The sequence below is a fragment of the Sus scrofa genome, chromosome 9 (assembly GCF_000003025.6).
Source record: "Sus scrofa isolate TJ Tabasco breed Duroc chromosome 9, Sscrofa11.1, whole genome shotgun sequence".
Taxonomy (NCBI): domain Eukaryota; kingdom Metazoa; phylum Chordata; class Mammalia; order Artiodactyla; family Suidae; genus Sus; species Sus scrofa.
In genome coordinates, this window is record NC_010451.4 from 1,158,883 (window position 1) to 1,177,239 (window position 18,357).

An 18,357-nucleotide genomic window follows, 5' to 3' on the forward strand; every position below is an offset into this window, starting at 1 on the left:
ACTTTCAATTTGTAGGTGTTCCTAGAAGTGAACTGGGTCTCTTGAAGACAGCATGTATGTGGGTCTTGTTTCTGTGTCCATTCAGCCAGCCTGTGTCTTGTGGCCGGGGCGTTTAGTCCGTTTACATTCAAGGTAACTATTGATAAGCATGTGCTTATTGCCATTTTATCAGCTGTTTTGGACTTGCTTTTGTTGCTCTTTTTTCTTTCCTTTTTCTCTTGTTCCCTCCCCTGTGGTTTGATGGCTGTCTTTAGTGTTGTATTTAGATTGCTTTTTCTTATTTGTGTGTGTATCTATCGTAGATTTTTGGTTTGCAGTTACCCTGAAGTTTTGATAGAGGAGTCTGTATATATACAAGATTGTTTTAAGCTGTTGGTCTCTTACTGCAAGTGCATCTCTGCTGTGCTGCGTCTGGACCCTGCTCTTCTCAGGATTTCTGACTTTGGTGGCATATTTGTGTGTGAATGATTTCCTGCCTTTACTATATGTGTGTCTTTACTGGTCTGCCTTGTCATTTGTCATGTTTTTGTTTCTAGTTGTGGCCTTTTCTTTTCTGCCTGGAGAAGTTCCTTCGGTATTTGTTGTAAGGCTGGTTTAGTGGTGCCGAATTCTCTTAGCTTTTGCTTATTTGTGAAGGTTTTGATTTCTCCTTCAAATCTGAATGAGAGCCTCGCTGGGTGGAGTCATCTTGAATGGAGGTTTTTTTCCCTTTCATCATGTTAAGTATATTGTGCCACTCCCTTCTGGCCTGCAGTTTCTGCTGAAATATCTGTCGATACCCTTATTGGGGTTTCCTTGTATGTTACTTGTTTCTTTTCCCTAGCTGTTTTCAGTATTCTCTTTTTGTCTTTAATTTTTGTCTCCTTTAATTTGTGTCTCAGGGTGTTCCTCCTTGGGTTTATTTTGTATGTACTTATTGTGCTTCCTGGATTTGAGTGAGTAATTCCTTTCCCGTGTTAGGGAAGTTTTTGACTATTATCTCTTGAAATATTTTCTCTAACCTTTTTTCTCTCTTTTCTTCTTCTGGCACCCCTGTAATGTGGATGTTGGTGCATTTAACACTGTCCCAGAGTTCTCTGAGACTGTCTTCATCTTTTTCAATCTTTTTCTCTTTTCTTGTGCATCTGTGGTCTCCACTAGTCTGTCCTCCACCCGCGTATTGGCTCCTCTGCCTCCTGTGTTCTGCTCTTGGTGGTTTCCAGTGAGTTTTTATTTCAGTCGTTGGATTTTACATCCTCAAATCTTCTATTTCTTTGCTCAGTGATCCTTGTACTTTATCAATCTTTGCCTCCAGTTTATTTCCAAGATCTTGAATCATCTTCACTATCATCTAGTCTTTTTCATGGAGGTTGGTAATCTCCAGATCACTTAGATGTTTTTATTGTTTTTTTTTTTCTTGGTCCTTTATTGGAGTCATAGTTCTCTGCCTTTTCACTTTGTATAGATTTTTGGTGTGGTTTCCTTTTTGCAGACAATAGAGTTGTAGCTTCTCTTGCTTCTGATGTCTGCCCCCTTGTGGCTGAAGTTGATACAGGCGCTTGCTGTAGGTTTCCCGGTGGGAGGGACTGGTGCCTGCCCACTGGTAGGTGGAGCCGATTCTTATCCCTCTGGGGGGTGGGGCTTTGTCTCTGGGTGAGATTAGAGGTGGCTGTGTGCCTGGGGTCGGGGGATCTTTAGGCAGGTTGTTTACTGATGGGTGGGGCTGTGTTCCCACCCAGATTATTGTTTGGCCTGGGCTTCTCAGTGCTGATGGGTGGGGCCAGATTTTTCCAAAACGGCCCCCTCTAGAGGAACACACACTGATGAATATTTCCGAGAGCTTTGCCTCCAATGTCCTTCCCCCACAACGAGCCACAGGCACCCTCTGTTTTCCCAGGAGATGATCCTAGAACTGCAGTCAGGTCCAACCCAGATTCCTATGGAGTCTGCTTTGCCCTGGGACCCAGTGCACATGAAAGCCTGTGTGTGCCTTTCAAGAGTGGGGTCTCTGTTTCCCCCAGTCCCGTGGAGCTCCTGTGCACAAGCCCCCGGCCCTAAGTGCAAATGCCCAGGGGGTCCTTCTCCCAGTGCCAGATCCCCAGGTGTGGGGACCTGACATGGGGCTCAGAACTCTCCCTTCCGTGGGTGAGTCTCTGTGATACAGTTACTCTCCAGTCTGTGGGCCACCCACCGGCAGGTATGGGGTTCCTTATATGGTGTAATCACCCCTCCTACCATCTCAATGTGACCTCCTCTTTGTGTTCTGGAGTGGGACATCTTTTTTGATAGTTTGAAGTCTATTCGGTTGAAGATTGTTCAGCAGTTGGTTGTAATTTTTTTGCTTTTATGAGAAGGCGAGCTCCAGTCCTCACTAGTCGGGTTCTTAACTCACTGAGCCACAGTGGGAACTCCCCCATTCTTTTGCTTTTTATACTGAAATCCTTTAAACTTCGTCTCTCTTGCATCTGTTCTTTTACAAGGATTATTAGAAGAGCCCAAAATACTCCCAGGCTTTTTATGTTAGATCAAGGTTTTATCGCTTTGCCAGACTTCTGGGAGGATTTAAGACACGACAAGTTCATTTATAGCCTTCTAAGTCCTTTCATATCACATTGCTCCATAACTGTAAGATTTTGCTTAACATTCCAGAAATACGCAGTTCCTGAAACTTCATCTTGATACTTAGGTAAGAATCAAAATATGGGAGAGGTTTTTAATATGGCCTAATAAAAGTTTTCAGACAGCTTTGAGTGGGAGTCCCGTGAGTCTGCACACGTTTTAAACAATTGGGCATCGTGAAGGGCCGGTCTTGTGCCGCGCTGTGTCTGCTGTGAGGCGCACTCTCTAGCTCAAGGACACACAGGCTGAGAAAACGATCTCGGAATCAGAATTGAGGCGTCTTCATTTCTGGCCTCTGGTTAGCAACCTTTTCTTCCTGGAACAGCATGTCCAGCTCTAATGGCTTTCCTAGAAGCATGGCGTGGCTTAGGAGGAGAGGTGAGGGCGCAGACTCTGGCAGCAAACACCTCGGCTGGCATTCAGGTGGGTCCGTGGGACTGCGGGTTCCTGGCGGGCATCATTGGGAAATGCCCTCTTTGAGGACAGACTTAGTCTCTTGTGTTCGCCATGTTCACGTGGTGGGTACTCAGTACATAGTCACCACCGAAGGAAGCAGGTGTTCACGTTTGATGCAGGCGTCCTTCGAACACGTGGCACCCTGATGCAAGAGCGAGACAGGGGTGTTCCCGGTTGAGACCTCTCTTCATTTCCCGACCTCTGTATTCGGTCGCTGGACGTGTCCCATAGGGGGCTGCTGTTATCCAACAGTGAATGTCCCTTGCGTGCATGAATGTTGAAAACGGAACGCGTCCTCTGCCCCTGGGTGAACTGGTCTGCCTTTGATGTCCCCATCGCAGCCCAGGGCTCGGCCATCTACTGAGTCGGCCGCAGCAGAGATGAGAAGTCATGCTTCGTCCACCTGTCCTTCCTCCCATGTGTCCTCATTTCTTCCGGATAAGTCTGTCTCCCTGCAAAAGCCTCTCAGCTCTACTCGGGCAGGGATTTTCCTCCTCACTCCCAGAGCCTCGCACAAGCCAGCAGGAGGCTTTAGGAAGCATCAGCTGAAACAGAAGAATGAGGGAGGAGTGGGTGGGGATGTCCTTACATTTGACCTAAGTCAGAACCTTTGCGCGGAGCTTCTTCGCCCCTGATTTTGGCTCCCTTCTTTCACTTTCTGCCTCCAAACCCGTGGGTTACGTCTTTGGTTTTAACCCGTCAGAGGGCCCTGCTCGGGATGAGGTGCAGAATCTCTCCCGTGACTTGTGCTGTGCTGGCGACGTGGCTCTGTGTCCCCCAGTTGCTCTGTCTTTGTCCATTTCTCTCTCTTTCTCTCGGTCTGTGCTCGAGCCACGCTGACTGCTTGTTGTCCCTCTGAAGTAGCTGTACGCTTTGGCTTTGTGACTCTGCATAGACTTTTCTCCTTTGCTTGGGTGCCCCCACCCCATCCACACACTTACTTTAACTCTTGCTTGTCCTAGAGGTCTCAGCTCCGCTATCAGGTCTCCCGAGAGTCCTCCTCCGAGCCCACAGCTTGGCTGGGCGGTCCTCCTGTGTGCTCTCAGCCCCCTGGGTGTGCTGGCTACTGTAAGCATCGCATTACCTCCTATGTTCTGTTAACTCTTCTGTCTTCCCTCATGCCCTGTAACCTTCGTGAGGAAAGGGAGTTTTCGTCGTTCAAATTTTCATTCCTCGGGCTGGCACATGGCAGTGTCCTACGTGCTGAAAGAATGAATGAGGACAATGTAAAGACGGTACTTGAAAGCGGGGGTGCAGCAGCAGCAGCAGCAGGAGTATCTTTGGTGCTCTTCTGATTTGTCCTGCACAGCCCTCCAGGGTTGTCAGTGGCAGGGATTATTTTCGCAGAGAGAAAAAGTATGCTCTAGGAATGTGTATCAGTTTTCTGTGGCTGTTGTAGCAAATTACCCTGAATTGAATGCCTTAAAACAACGCATATTTATCCTACAGTTTTGCACGTTGGGAGCCCTACATTTGGGCAAAAACCAAGGCATCATCAGCACCACACTCCCTCTGGAGTCTGGGGGGGAGAATCTGTTTCCTTGCCTTTTTCAGATTTTAGAAGCTCCCACATTTTTGGCTCACGGACCCTTTGTTCCGCTATCAAACCAGACTTTCTCGCGTAGCCCTTTGGCCTCTTCTGCCTCCCTCTCTACTTTTAAGGACCCTCGTAATTACATGGTGTTTTCCCAGATAATCCAGGATGATCCATTTTTAAGGCCAATGTGCAACCTTAATTCCTTGTGCATAGTCCGCTGATGCATAAGGTCATGTGGCGACAGGGTCCAGGGGTAGCATGTGCATATCTGTGGGGAAGGGAAGGGACATTGTTTCGCCTGCCACAGCAAAGGCTTAGGGAAAAGGGAGAGTTTGAATTAGCCTTTCAGGATGGAAGGCTCCTCTCAGGCAGAGTTTGGGGAGAAGGTTTCAGAGGGAGCAGATGGCACAAGCAGCAAACAAAGAGAGTCAGGGCGTGTTTTGGGAATAGCAGGTAGTTCTGAGTCCCTGGAGCAGAGCACACCAGGGCCGTGGTAAACGTCAGGGGGCAGCCGATGGAGAGGAGGCAGAGGAGTAAACCGGGCCGACTGGACGGCGGGCTGTGACGCGCCGGGGCCGTGAGGAGCGCTGCCATGGGCCTTTGTGCTGTGGAAGAGTTTATATGTAGAGGTGCTGGATGCTAGGAGGATGTTGAAAAAGTTCTCGCAAAGGTAATAAAGAAGCCAGTGAGAATAGAAAGGGGGGGCAATTAAGGGGACTTAAAGGAGGCAAAAAATTGCAGGCTCTATCAGGATTCCTCAGTTGCAAGTAGCCAGTTCTTGGGAGCAAAAATTTGGAGGGGGTAGCTGAATTGACTGGAAGAGTTTGCAGTAGCTTACAGTGTCAAAAGCTGAAGCTGAAGTTTCAGGAAGAGTGGGAGCCCGAGCAGCTCTAGGGGCTTAGGGAGCAGGGACAAATGGACAGTCTCTTCAAGGACTGCTGCCAGGGTGATTTAATGCAAACATCTTCAGTTCAGGCTGCCCTGTGTTCAAGATCCAGTTTTCAGAGAAAGCACAGTTGGCCTGGCTGGGGTCCTGTGTGTATCACTGACTCCGCCTGGCTTGGGTCCTGTGTGTATCACTGACTCCGCCACTGCAGCCAAGGGGATGCGATGTGTGGTGACTGGCTCTGGGCCGCAAGGCCACCCTTGAAGGCGACGCGAAGGGGGCGGATGTGCTGGGAGCAGACGAGGGGGTGGTTTTCCAAAGGAAGACTAGCTCGACGAGAGAAACGAAGAAGAGAGGTACTTTTGAAGATGTACCACTAAACTCGACGGGAGATGATGGTACCAACCAAGGTAAAAACAAGAATGCAGGTGAGGCTTTGGGATGCGGGGATCACGAGTTCGGCTTCGAATGTGGCTGAGATGCCGCCAGAACTTCTGTGTGTGGTGTCCTACAACAACAGCAGGAAATCTGGGCATCGCGGTCCCAGCAAAGGACACGGGCTTGGAAGTCACCCGGCCGTGGGGAAGGTGAGAGCACCCGACTTCGGGGCGCGTCTTACCGATGGCCGGCACTCCGGCTGCTCCGATTGCTGTTCTCCTCATGGAAGGTGTTGTAAGAAACTCTTGCATTCTGTGTTTTATTTAACTCCTGGATCCAGAACTTGAACTCGAGTCCTCTGGGTTTGCAGCGTATTCCGAAGTCTGAGGAATTATCCCCCAGCTTGACCTTTCCTTTTTCTAACGCCTTGGAATTGCTGTACCCCACCTCACCTTGCTCACCTCTTCATGCAGCTGCTCAGGACTCTGGACCAACTAGGACATGGTTGTTTTTTGTTTGTTTTTCTGCTTCTTAGGGCTGTACTCGTGGCATATGGAGGTTCCCAGGCTAGGGGTCCAATCAGAGCTACAGCTGCCGGCCTGCACCAGAGGCACCGCCACGCCAGATCCAAGTCGCATCTGTGACCTACTCCACCTACATCTCAGCAACGCCGGATCCTTAACGCACTGAGCAAGGCCAGGGATGGAACCCGCATCCTCAGGGATCCCAGTCGGGTTCGTTAACCACTGAGCCACGAAGAGAACTCCCCGGACGTAGTTTTGAAGGATGAAATTAAGATTAACTTCGTTTTGTAAGGGCAAGGCCCCCGGGGGAAATGCCCAGGAAGCAGCTGGAATGTGGCGAGGCCAGGGCGGCCTCATCTTTGTAGAGGTGACGGCTTACTGTGCCGCTGGCTGGCTTCCTGAGAGCACGCCTGCAGGGCTGGAGATGGGCGGTCCTCCAACCGAGCTCTCCGGAAAACCAGGTTTTAGAGGTGGGAGTAGGGAGATGGGCCAGGAGCGAAGATGCAGGAAAGGGTTAGGTAAGTGGGAGGAAGACGACTGTCTCAGTAGCCCGGGGAGGAGGCCTCTTCCAGGCGAGGGTGGCGCCCAGCACAGAGAAGTCAAGAGAACGAAATGGGAGAAAAAGACTCTGGCCTTGAGAGGAAAGGCCCCAGTGATGATTTTCCCAGGTGTTGGTTAAGTGGTGGAGCGGAAGCCAGCTTTCAGGGAGCTGGGGGAAAACGGGGACCGTCAGAGTAACACTCTCGAGACTTCCAGCGCTCATGGCGCTGCGCCTGGGCGCTGCGCGGGGAAGCATCGCTGCCCTCCAGGAGCTGTCAGCAGGCGAGGCGGGTGTCGTGTGCGTGCTCGTTGCAGGAGATTCGGGAGAGGGGAGGCGGACACCGAGTGCCCTCCAGGACACTGTACTCTGGAATCCTCGAGGCAAGCCCCTCTTGTCGGTTTCTGCGTTTCCCAGCCCACCCATCCCTCTTTTCACTACGATTTTCCACGAGTTAGGGAGCCGACAAGACTGCTCCACTCAGCGCAAGTCAGAATGTGCTGAGTACGGTCCAGAGCGGGGACACGTGTGCCCTGTCGGGACAGGCACGGGCTCTCGGCTAGGGACGCCCTCGCGGCCCCGGAAGCCTCCAGCGAAGCGGGCGGTTGTCACGGGAAGAATCAGGGCCTGTGGAACAGACGTGCCGTCTGCCGGGTGACTCGGGCGGAGGCAGCTGTCCAGCCCCTGGTGCACACGGGCTTCTCGGCTCACGGCTTCGAGGCCGGTTGGTGGAGGAAACGGGGAGCTCGTGGGGTCCTGTCTCCCCACACCGAGGTCTGTAGAACTGTCGCATCTGCATTTTCCGGTTACCGACTGCGTGTTGGCGAGAGAAGCCCTCGCCTCCTCCCGCTGGGGCGCAGGGGCCGCCGCGCGGGGTAGGTTGCCCGTGGGACTCAGGCCGCCTGCGTGAGGCTGGTGGTCCGTGCGCGTTGCTCCTTCCCGGCATCGCAGTGACTTCGAGCGCGTTGGGGGTCGAGGAGGAGAGGGAGGAGCCTCTGCTGGATCCTGCTCCCCGGGCAGCCGCCGTCCCGGGGCACACAGCGCCCAGGCTTCGGAGAGGCCTTGCCTCCCGTTGGCGTGGTGCAGGGCCGCCCGCTCACGGTCCCTCCGGGCCCTGGGCCTCCCCTTCCTCGGGTGGGCATTTCCCCAGAGCCACACAGCTGAGTCAGGACACGCACCCGGCTTTTCTGAGCTGGGTAACCCGAGCGCGGTGCCTCGGGAGTTCACACCGTCAGAGCAGCACACACGAGAGCTCCCTGGCAACTTGGCGGGTTGAGGATCTGGTGTGGTCACTGCTGGCATTCGGGTTTGATCCCTGGCCCAGGAGCTTCCCTGTGCAACGGGTGCAGCCCCCAAACATAAACAAACAACCCCCCCAGAGGTCAGAGACGTTCGTTTTAGGTAGCGCGGCAGCATTCACTAGCCATGTGGCTGGAGGTGTGGCTTCCCTTCCAGGAGCCTCGGTCCCCCGGGTTCTCTGGTCCAGATGACTTGTCACAGTGCTCCAGCTCTTAAATTTTACTTTATTTCTGCACAAGCACATTCAACCTGGGAATCCTAGGGCTGGCATATTTTTCCCTCGTTGAGGCTAATGGCACAGTGTTTTGATCCAACTTCAGAGGAGGGTGCTTGCAGTAAGTGGGAAGAGTGCCTCCCGGGGGGTGGGGGGGGGCAGGCAGCGGCTCTGCTGAAGGGGCACTGGCTGAGGGCTGAGACGGGGGGTCTTGTCCCGGGACTGACGTTAAACTTCTGGGCCCTTGGACAGCTGCCTCATCTATTCTGGGCCTTAGTTTCCCCACTTGCCGAATCAGAACATGGAACTAGGCCTCAGCTGTGCAGCTCTGGGATCAGTGCCCAGAGTAGGTATTTGTTGCTGTTGAATTTCCTATTCTCGACCCCAGGCAGATTAGACGCTAGGATCCAGGCAGATGGCGGTGTGTGTATTCATTGCCCAGGAGTGTTTACCACTAACTGGCTGGATTGTCCGATGTTTCTCAGCAGAGCACAGACTGTGACTTCTGACCAAGAAAAGCGGCTGCTGCATCAGCTCCGAGAAATCACCAGGGTCATGAGAGAAGGGCGACTCATTGACAGACCCACCCCGGAGCAGGAAGCCGAGGAGGCCTCTCCCACGGAGGACTGGGAAGGTAAAGCGTCTGCGTGCGTCTTTGCTCGACGTCAGCCCGGAAGAGGGTCGCACAGACTTTGGAGACATCGGCTTTGTTGCTGAGGGAGAGTGTGTGTACAGCGGATTCACCCGTTGTAAGAGTGTGGCTGGGTGGGTTTGACGGCTGTGCACAGCTGTGTCGCCGCCCTGCCGTCAGGATGTGGCGAGGACATTTCCTTCGTCCGAGAAGGCCCCCTCCCCGTGCTGCGGATCCCTCCTCCTGCCCCGGCACCAGCGGACCTGGTTTCTGTCCCTGTAGCTCTGCCTTTTCTGCTACGAGGGGTCGTGCCGCGGGCGCTCTTTCGTTTCTGCTCTGTTGGGTGAGCGCATCACGCGGGGGCTTGGCGTGTCGAGCGTATCCCAGCGCTCTGTCGCCACAATAGCGAGGGGCTCTCCTGTTGGCTGGTCCACCACAGCTTGTTCCCCGTTTTCCAGTTGAGGCGAGGCACACTGGGGTCTTTCCAGCTTTGAGCAATTATTACGAATCAAGCCGGTGTGAAATTTTTTTTTTTTTTTGGCTTTTTAGGGCTGTACCCACGGCATATGAAAGTTCCCAGGCTAGGGGCTAAATCGGAGTCTGTGGCGTACACCATAGCTCAGGGCAGTGGTGGATCCTTAACCCACTGAGCAAGGCCAGGGATTGAACCTGCAGCCTCCTGGATGCTAGTCAGATTCGTTTCCGCCGAGCCCTGACGGGAACTCCTGCTATGAAGTTTTGCATACAAGTTTTGTTGGAACATATATTTGTGTTTGTTTGGGTACATAGCTAGAACGAGGTTTCTGGGTTTTATAAGTGTGTGTATTCGACTTGATTAGAAACTGTCAACTTGTTTTCAAAAGCGGCTCTGCTGTTTCGCCTTCCCACGTGAAATGTGTGAGAATTGCAGCCACTCCACGTCCTCGGTGAGGCTTGGATTTGTTAGTCTTTTTAGTTTTAGCTGTTTTCGTAAGTGCGTGGTGGTATCTCAGTCGTGACTTTAGCCTGCATTTCCCTAGTGACGAATCATGTTGAACGTTTTTTTAAACTCTTACTTGACATCTGTGTGTCGTTGGTGCAGTGTTTGTTCACGTTGTTTCTCACTTTCTTAATTGAGTTGGTTGTGTTCTTATCGAGTTGCAAGAGTTCCCTCTATATTCTGGATGTGCGCTGTCAGTTATGAATTTTGCAAATATTTTCTCCTAATCTGTGGCTTGCCTTTTTAATTTCTTAGTGGCATCTTTCAGAGAGCAGAAGTTCAGTTTATCATTTCAGAGAGATGAAACCCAGTTTATCATTTTCTCTCTCTCTCTCTTTTTTTTTTTTAATTTTTAATTGTCTTTTTAGGGCTGCACCCACAGCACATGGAGGTTCCCAGGCTAGGGGTCGCATCAGAGCTAAACCACAGCCACAGCCACGTGGAATCTGAGCAGAGTCTGTCACCTACACCCCAGCTCATGGCGATGCCAGATCCTTAACCCCCTTCCCCACAGATACTAGTAGGGTTCGTTAACCACTGAGCCATGAGGGAAACTCCTTTTTTCCATTTTATAAAGTTTTATTGAAGTTTTAATGTTTGATTACAAAGTTTTATGGTAAAGTTGATTTAGAGTGTTTGGCCATTTTCTGCTGTACAGCAAAGTGACCCAGTCTTCCGTAAATATGTGTATACACACCCATCATCTTTCTTGACTGCCTCCCATCATGTTCTCTCCCAGGAGATTAATGTAATTCCCTGTGCTGTACGGCAGGCCCTCGTCCATTCTAAATGTGATAGTTTGCATCTACCAACCCCAAACTCCCCCTTCACCCCACTCCTCCCCCCTCTCCCCTGGCAACCACAGGTTTGTTCTCTGTGTCTGTGAATCTGTTTGTTTTGTAGATAGGTTCATTTGTGCCATACTTGAGATTCCACATATGTGACATCATATGGTATTTGTCTTTGTCTTTCTGACTTACTTCACTTAGTATGAGTCTCTAGTTGCATCTGTGTTGCTGCAAATGGCATTATTTCGTTCTTTTTATGACTGTATAATATTCCATCTTCTTAATCCACTTATCTGTCGATGGACATTTAGGTTTTTTCCATGTCTTGGGTGTTGTGAATAATGCTACTATGAACATACGGCTGAGGGCTTAATCTGCAAAATATACAGACAACTCATACGACTCATCAACAAAAAAAAACCGAATTGGTAAATGGGCAGAAGATGTAAACAGACGTTTCTCCAAGGAAAATATTTTCTCTTTTATGATTCATTCTCTTTGTTTGTGTTTAAGAAATCTTTACCTAACTCAAAGTTTACCTAACTCCTCTGTTTTCTTCTAGAAATTCAATGGGTTTAGCTCTTACATTTAGGCCTGTTGATCCATTTTGAGTTAGTTTTGCATGTCGTGTGCGATAGCAGGACTGAAGTTAATTTTTTTCCATATTGACAATCCTCTTGGTCCAGCTTATTTTGCTACATTTAAGTACCTTGGTGGGTTGGTGGAAAATCAACCATCCCTCACTCTTGGAAGATGAAGAATCAGTTGACTCTGTACGTATGGGGCCTGTTTTAGACTAGTTTTCCTGTTCCATTGATCTGTCTGTACTTAGACCAATATCACAATGTCTTTTTTGTTTGTTTTGTTTTGTTTTTTGTCTTTTTGCTATTTCTTGGGCCGCTCCCGCGGCATATGGAGGTTCCCAGGCTAGGGGTCAAATCAGAGCTGTAACCTTTGGCCTACACCAGAGCCACAGCAACGTGGGATCCGAGCCGCGTCTGCAACCTACACCGCAGCTCAGGGCAACGCCAGATCCTTAACCCACTGAGCAAGGGCAGGGACTGAACCCGCAACCTCATGGTTCCTAGTCGGATTCGTTAACCACTGCGCCACGACGGGAACTCCTACAATGTCTTTATCACTGTTTCTTTACTTTATCTTACAATCAGATAGCACAAGTTCTTCAACTATGTTATTTTCATAATTATTATGGTAATTCCAGACCCTTCACATTTTCAGGTAAGTTTAGAATCGTGTGTCAGTTTCTACAAAAAAAGCCCAAGGGGATTTTGATTTGCATTACATTGAATCTTTAGATCAATTCAGAAAACATCATGACAATATTGAATCTTCAATCCATGAACATTTTATCTCTCCATTTATTTAGATTTTTAATTTCTCGGCAATGTTTTATAGTTTTCAGCATATAGGTCTTGCACATGTCTTGTAAATTTATTCTTAAAGTGCATGTTTTATATCATAAGCGATATTTAAAACTTTTAAATTGTTTGTTATTTGTATAGAAACACAATTTATTTTTGTATTTTGTATTTGCTTTTATATCCTGCAACTTGCCTGAACACACTTAGTTCTAGTGGCTTCTCTTTCTTTTTTTTTCTTTTTAATATTTCTTAGGATTAAATTTCTTAAAACTTTTTATGTAGGAGTTTCAAATTGTTTATGAATAAGGACAGTTTTACTTCTTTTCAGTCTGTAGAGCTTTTATTTTTCTTGCCTTATTGCACTGGCTAGGATCTCCTACTGCAGTTTGAATAGAAGCAGGGAAAGCAGACATCCTTGCTTTCCTGATATTAGGTGTGAAGGTAATCACATATTCTCCATTAGTATGATGTGAACTCTTGATTTTTCATGAATTTTTTTTTTCAGGTTGAGGAAGCTTCTGCCTAGTCTTAATTTACTGAGAGTTTTTCATCATGAATGGGTATTGAATTTTTATGAATATTTTTTGTTACTGAGATAATCATATTTTTCTGTTTTAATTAATATGGTGAATTACATTTTTAAAAAACATTTAAACAACTTTACATTCCTGGGATAAACCTTATTTTATAATAATTATATGTATCTATATGACTAGATTCAACTTGCTAAGGGTTTTTTATTTCTGTGTTTATGAGGGATATTTGTCTGTAGTTTTCCTTTCCTATAATGTCTTTGGTTTTGATTTCAGAGTGCTGCCAGCCATGTTAAATGCATTGTGTGCATTCCTTCTTTTATTTTCTGGAAGAGTTTGTGTAGGAAATTCTGCAAGAGTCTGAAAGAGTTTGTCTATTATTCCTTAAGCGTTGGGTGGAGTTTTCCAGGGATACTCTCTGTCACTGTTGTGGCTCAGGTTGCTGCTGAGGCGTGGGTTCGATCCCTGGCCAGAGAACTTCTGCACACCACTGGCACAACCAAAAAGGAAGGAGGAAGAAAAGAAGGAAAACTGCTTGTAAATGTGTACTGGCTCTTGGTTTTTGTTTTGTTTTGTTTTGTTTTTAACTTTTTTTCTTTTTTGGCCACACCCATGGTATGCTAAAGTTCCCAGGCCAAGGATCAAACCCAAGCCACAGCAGTGACAATGTTGAATCCTTAACTAGTAGGCCACCAGGGAACTCCTGTACCGGCTCTTTAGCAGGAAAAAGCTTCTTGAGCATAAAAGCAATGCATGATCTGTTCCTAAAAAACTCTCAGAAAAATAGGAATAGAGGGGAAATTCTTTAACTTGATGAAGAGAATCTATAAAAATCTACAGCTAACATGATATTTAATGGTGAATAATGAATGCTTTCTCCCGAAGACTGGAAACAGGCAAGGATGACTACTTTTATTCAGAATAGAACTAAAAGTTCTCAGTAGTGCAATGAGGCATGTAGAGGAAGTAAAAAGCATACGCACTAAAAAGGGAGAAAGAAAACCCCTCCTATTTGCAGATCACATGATTGCCTACATAGAAAACCCTGAGGAATCCTTTTGAGAAATTTTTAAATTTTATATTGGAGTGTAGTTGATTTACAACGCTGCGTTAGTTTCAGGTGTACAGCAAAGTGATTCATTTTCAGATTCTTTCCCATAGAAGCTATTGCAGAATACTGAATAGAGTTCCCCGTGCTGTACCGTAGATCCTTGTTGGTTATTTCATATATAGTAGTGAAATGTGTTATACTAACATGGTATAACTATGTTAGTTACAGTTAGTTTCACACTAACTATATGTGTACTAACATATACGTTCGTATATGTTAAATCCTAAACTCCTAATTTATCCCTCCCCACCCCCACCTTTCCCCTTTGGTAACCATAAGTTTGTTTTTGAAGTCTATGAGTCTATTTCTGTTTTGTATATAAGTTCGTTTGAATCATTTTTTAAGATTGCACATGTAAGTGATAGCATATGGTATCTGTCTGTCTGACTGACTTCACTTAGTATAAGAATCTCTGGGTCCATCCATGTTGCTGTATATGGCATTATTTCATTCTTTTTTATGGTTGAATAATATTCCTTTGTATATATATACACCACATCTTTATCCATTCATCTGCTGATGGACATTTAAGTTGCTTCCATGTCTTGGCTATTATAAGTAGTGCTTCAGAACATTGGGGAGCATGTATCTTTTCAAAGTAGGGTTTTCTCCAGATAGATACCTGGGAGTGGGATTGCTGGATCATGTGGTAGTTCTGTTTTTAGTTTTTTAAGGAACTTCCATGGGGTTCTCCATACTAGTTGTACCAGTTTACATTCCCACCAACAGTGCAGGAGGGCTCCCTTTTCTCTGCACCTTCTCCAGCATTTATTGTTTCTGGGCTTTTTGGTGATGGCCATTCTGACAGGTGTGAGGTGATACCTCTTTGTAATTTTGATTTCCATTTCTCTAATAATTAGTGATGTTGAGCATCTTTTCATGTGCATTTTGGCCATCTCTATGTCTTCTTTGGAAAAATGTGTATTTAGATCTTCTCCCCATTTTTGATTGAGTTTTTGGTTTGTCCGTATGTTTGTTTTTTATAGAGCTGCATGAGCTGCTTTGGAGATTAATCCCTTGTTGGTCACTTCATTTGCAAAGATTTCCCCCACTCTGTCGGTTATCTTTTCGTTTTGTTTATGGCTTTCTTTGCTGTGCAAAAGCTTTTAAGTTTAATTAGGTCCCTTTTGTTTATTTTTGCTTTTATTTTCACTACTCTTGGAGGTGGATCTGAAAAGATATTGCTGTGGTTTATGTCCAGTGTTCTGCCTGTGTGTTCCTCTGAGTTTTATAGTATCCAGTCTTATATTTAGGTCTTTAATCCCATTTTGACTTTTTTTTTTTTTTTTTTTTTTTGTCTTTTTGCCATTTCTTGGGGTGCTCCCGCGGCATATAGAGGTTCCCAGGCTAGGGGTTGAATCGGAGCTGTAGCCACTGGCCTACGCCAGAGCCACAGCAACGCGGGATCCGAGCCGCGTCTGCAACCTACACCACAGCTCACGGCAACGCCGGATCATTAACCCACTGAGCAAGGGCAGGGACCGAACCCGCGACCTCATGGTTCCTAGTCGGATTCGTTAACCACTGCGCCACGACAGGAACTCCTGACTTCATTTTTATGTATGGTGTCAGAGAGTGTTCTCATTTCATTCTCTTACATGTAGCCACCCAGTTCTCCTAGCACCACTCATTGAAGACTCTTTTCCTCCGTTGTGTATTCTCGCCTCCTTCGTCATAGATGTGTTGACTGTAGGCGCTTGGGTTTATTTCTGGGCTTTCTACCCTGTTGCATTGATCTATATTTCTGTTTTTATGCTGGTACCTTGCTGTTTTGATGACTGTATGTTTGTGGTATAGCCTGAAGTCAAGGAGCCTTCTTCCTCCAGTTCTGTTTTTCTTTCTCAGGATTGCTTTGGCTATTTGGGGTCTTTTGCTTTTCCATACAAATTTAAAATTTTTTTGTTCTGGTGCTGTGAACAATGCCATTTGTAATTTGATAAGGATTGCACTGAGTCTGTAGATTTCCTTGAGTGATGAATTCGTTTCGACAGTAGTGATGCTTCCAACCCAAGAACATGGTATAAACCTTCCAACTGTTTGTGTCGTTTTTCTTTTCTTTCATCAGTGCTTACTCTTTTCAGAGTACAGGTCTTTTGCCTCCTTAGGTGGGTTTATTCCTGAGTATTTTATTCTTTTTAATGTGATAGTAAATGGAACTGTTTCCTAATTTCTCTTCTGATCTTTTCATTTTCAGTGCATAGAAATGCAACAGATTTCTGTGCACTGGAGTTCCCTGGTAACCTAGTGGTTAAGGATCCAGCATTGTCACTGCCTTGTCTTGGGTCACTGCTGTGGCTCAGGTTTGATCCCTGGCTTGGGAAACTTTTGCATGCTGTGGGCACAGCCAAAAAAAGCAAACAAAACAAAACAAAACAAAACAAAAAACACCAAAAAACCAACATCAGGGTTCCCGTTGTCACTCAGAAGTTATGAACTCTAGTAGTATCCATGAGGACGCGGGTTCAATCCCTGGCCTCGCTTCATGGGTTAAGGGTTGGTGTTGCTGTGAGCTGTGGTGTAGGTTGCAGACTCGGCTAAGATCCCATGTTGCTGTGGCCGTGGTATAGCCAGCAGCTGCAGTTCCGAGTCAACCCTTCATCTGGGAACCTCCATATGCAGAAGGTGCTGCCCTAAAAAGCAGAAAAACAAAACAAAAAACCAGCAACAGCAAGAGAGATTTCTGTTTATTATTTGTATCCTGCAAAACTTTACCAAATTCGCTGGTGCACTCTAGTAGTTTTACAGTAAACAATAAAAAGTTCAGGAGTTCCTACTGTGGTGCAGGAGAAACGAATCTGACTAGGAACCATGAGGTTGCGGGTCTGATCCCTGGCCTTGCTTCATGGGTTAAGGATTCGGCGTTGCTGTGAGCTGTGGTGTAGGTCGCAGACGCGGCTCGGATCCTGCGTGGCTGTGGCTGTGGTGCAGGCCGGCGGCTACAGCTCTGATTGGACCCCTAGCCTGGGAACCTCCAAATGCTGCAGGTGTGGCCCTTAAAAAAAAAATGACAAAGAAATGAGTTTATAAAAGCAGCTGCAAGAAATTATAAGGGAAGGATAGTGTAACTTGAATACGTAAAAGTTTCACCTTCTGGAGATCAAAGACTCGTGGTTTTCAAGGCTAATACCGAACTGGAAAAATATTTGTAACAAACATGACTGATATCAGCGAAAGAAGCCTAGACAGGTAGTGCAGAAAGAAAAAAAAAGGGTGCCTAGTTACAAAATAGAAGAAAAAGTATTTAATTCTCACTAGTAATCAGTGAAATGAAAATTGGAATTCCTTTGTCATCTTCCAGATTGCAACTCTTTATCACATTTATCTTCTCCCTGCAGATTAGGTTTTATTGAAATTATGTATAGTTTTAGCTACAAGTGTTGTTAACTTGTGAAAATATTAGCCTTTTCTGTTGGAAGTATTTCTTAACAATGGCATTAAATGTCTAACCACAGTATTAATAATTATTTACTTTACACTGGTAATTCCTACTGATTTCACTTTCTTGTATACCGTGTCTTCTTTCTTGAATTTAAATTGTTGACCAATTTTTATATCGGTGCTTAAGTTCCTCTCCCATCCCCCTATAGAATGATACACTTCGGAGTAACTGTACATAGCAGTTTTCACTTTATACAGATAATGGGTTGGGTATCAAATATGATCATGCCACTTCCCCTTTTAGTCTTAGAAGAAACACTGCTGCATTTTATCCTTTCATTTGATGTTGAAAATAACAAATCTTCTCCCAGTCTGATTCCTTTTCTCAGTGGGCAGCCTGTTAGCTAGGTAGCTTAGTTTTTTTTTTGTTTTCTGTCTGGAAATTTGTATTCTTTTTATGCTTAAAAACTTGAGTGTATACACGTTCATCAGCACATATTTGTGTGTGCATCTTTTTGGTCGCACCCGCAGCATGTAGACGCTCCCAGGCCAGGAATCAGACCTGTGCCACAGCAGCGATCTGAGCCTCTGCAGTGACAGTATCAGATCCTTAACCTGCTGAGCCGCACTAGAACTCCCAGTCTGCGTGTGTGTTCATGTGTGGGTAGTAAATACTTTTACTCCAGCGGTCAGTGATTCTTTCCATCCGAAGACTTGAGTCTTCTTTCAGGTAGAGAATCTTTGATAATCGCTTTGATTTTTGCTTCCATTTGGTCTACTCTGTCATCTCGTTGTAGAATTCTAGTAATTCCGAGATTGGATCTCAGATGGATCTTCTAAGCAGCCTGTGTGTTTTCTCGTAATTTCCATCTGTCCTCTTTGTTCTAGGAGAATTCCTTCCCTTGAACTTCTGGGATATTAATTGGATTCTCAGTCACGCCCACTTTGGCCTACAGCTCTTTTCTGTCCTGTTTGTTCCCTTGTTACATTGAAGGCTGTTGGTTTTATCAGTGCAGTAACCTGTTGAGTATCACGGGGAATTTCATTGTAAGCTCATGGACATCAGCTCCTGTTTCTACATTGACTTTTTTTTTAAATTTTTTGGCTGCACCCGCAGCACATGGA

At 46.5% G+C, this 18,357-nt stretch overlaps 1 protein-coding gene across 5 annotated transcripts in view; it reads left to right on the forward strand.

The window, feature by feature from the left end:
• RIC3 (RIC3 acetylcholine receptor chaperone) overlaps positions 1 to 18,357 on the forward strand; it is a 48,959-nt gene that overhangs the window by 23,968 nt on the left and 6,634 nt on the right. For 3 of the 5 annotated variants that reach the window (XR_001298561.2, XR_001298562.2, XM_003129394.5), the window contains exon 5: positions 8,916 to 9,064. Coding sequence is in view for 3 of the 5 variants with exons in the window: in XM_003129394.5 (XP_003129442.3) it covers positions 8,916 to 9,064 (149 nt within the window). In the remaining 2 variants the exon portion in view is untranslated. The remainder of the gene's footprint in view (positions 1 to 8,915; positions 9,065 to 18,357) is intronic. The other 2 variants (XM_005667061.3, XM_021062269.1) reach the window with 1 other exon arrangement.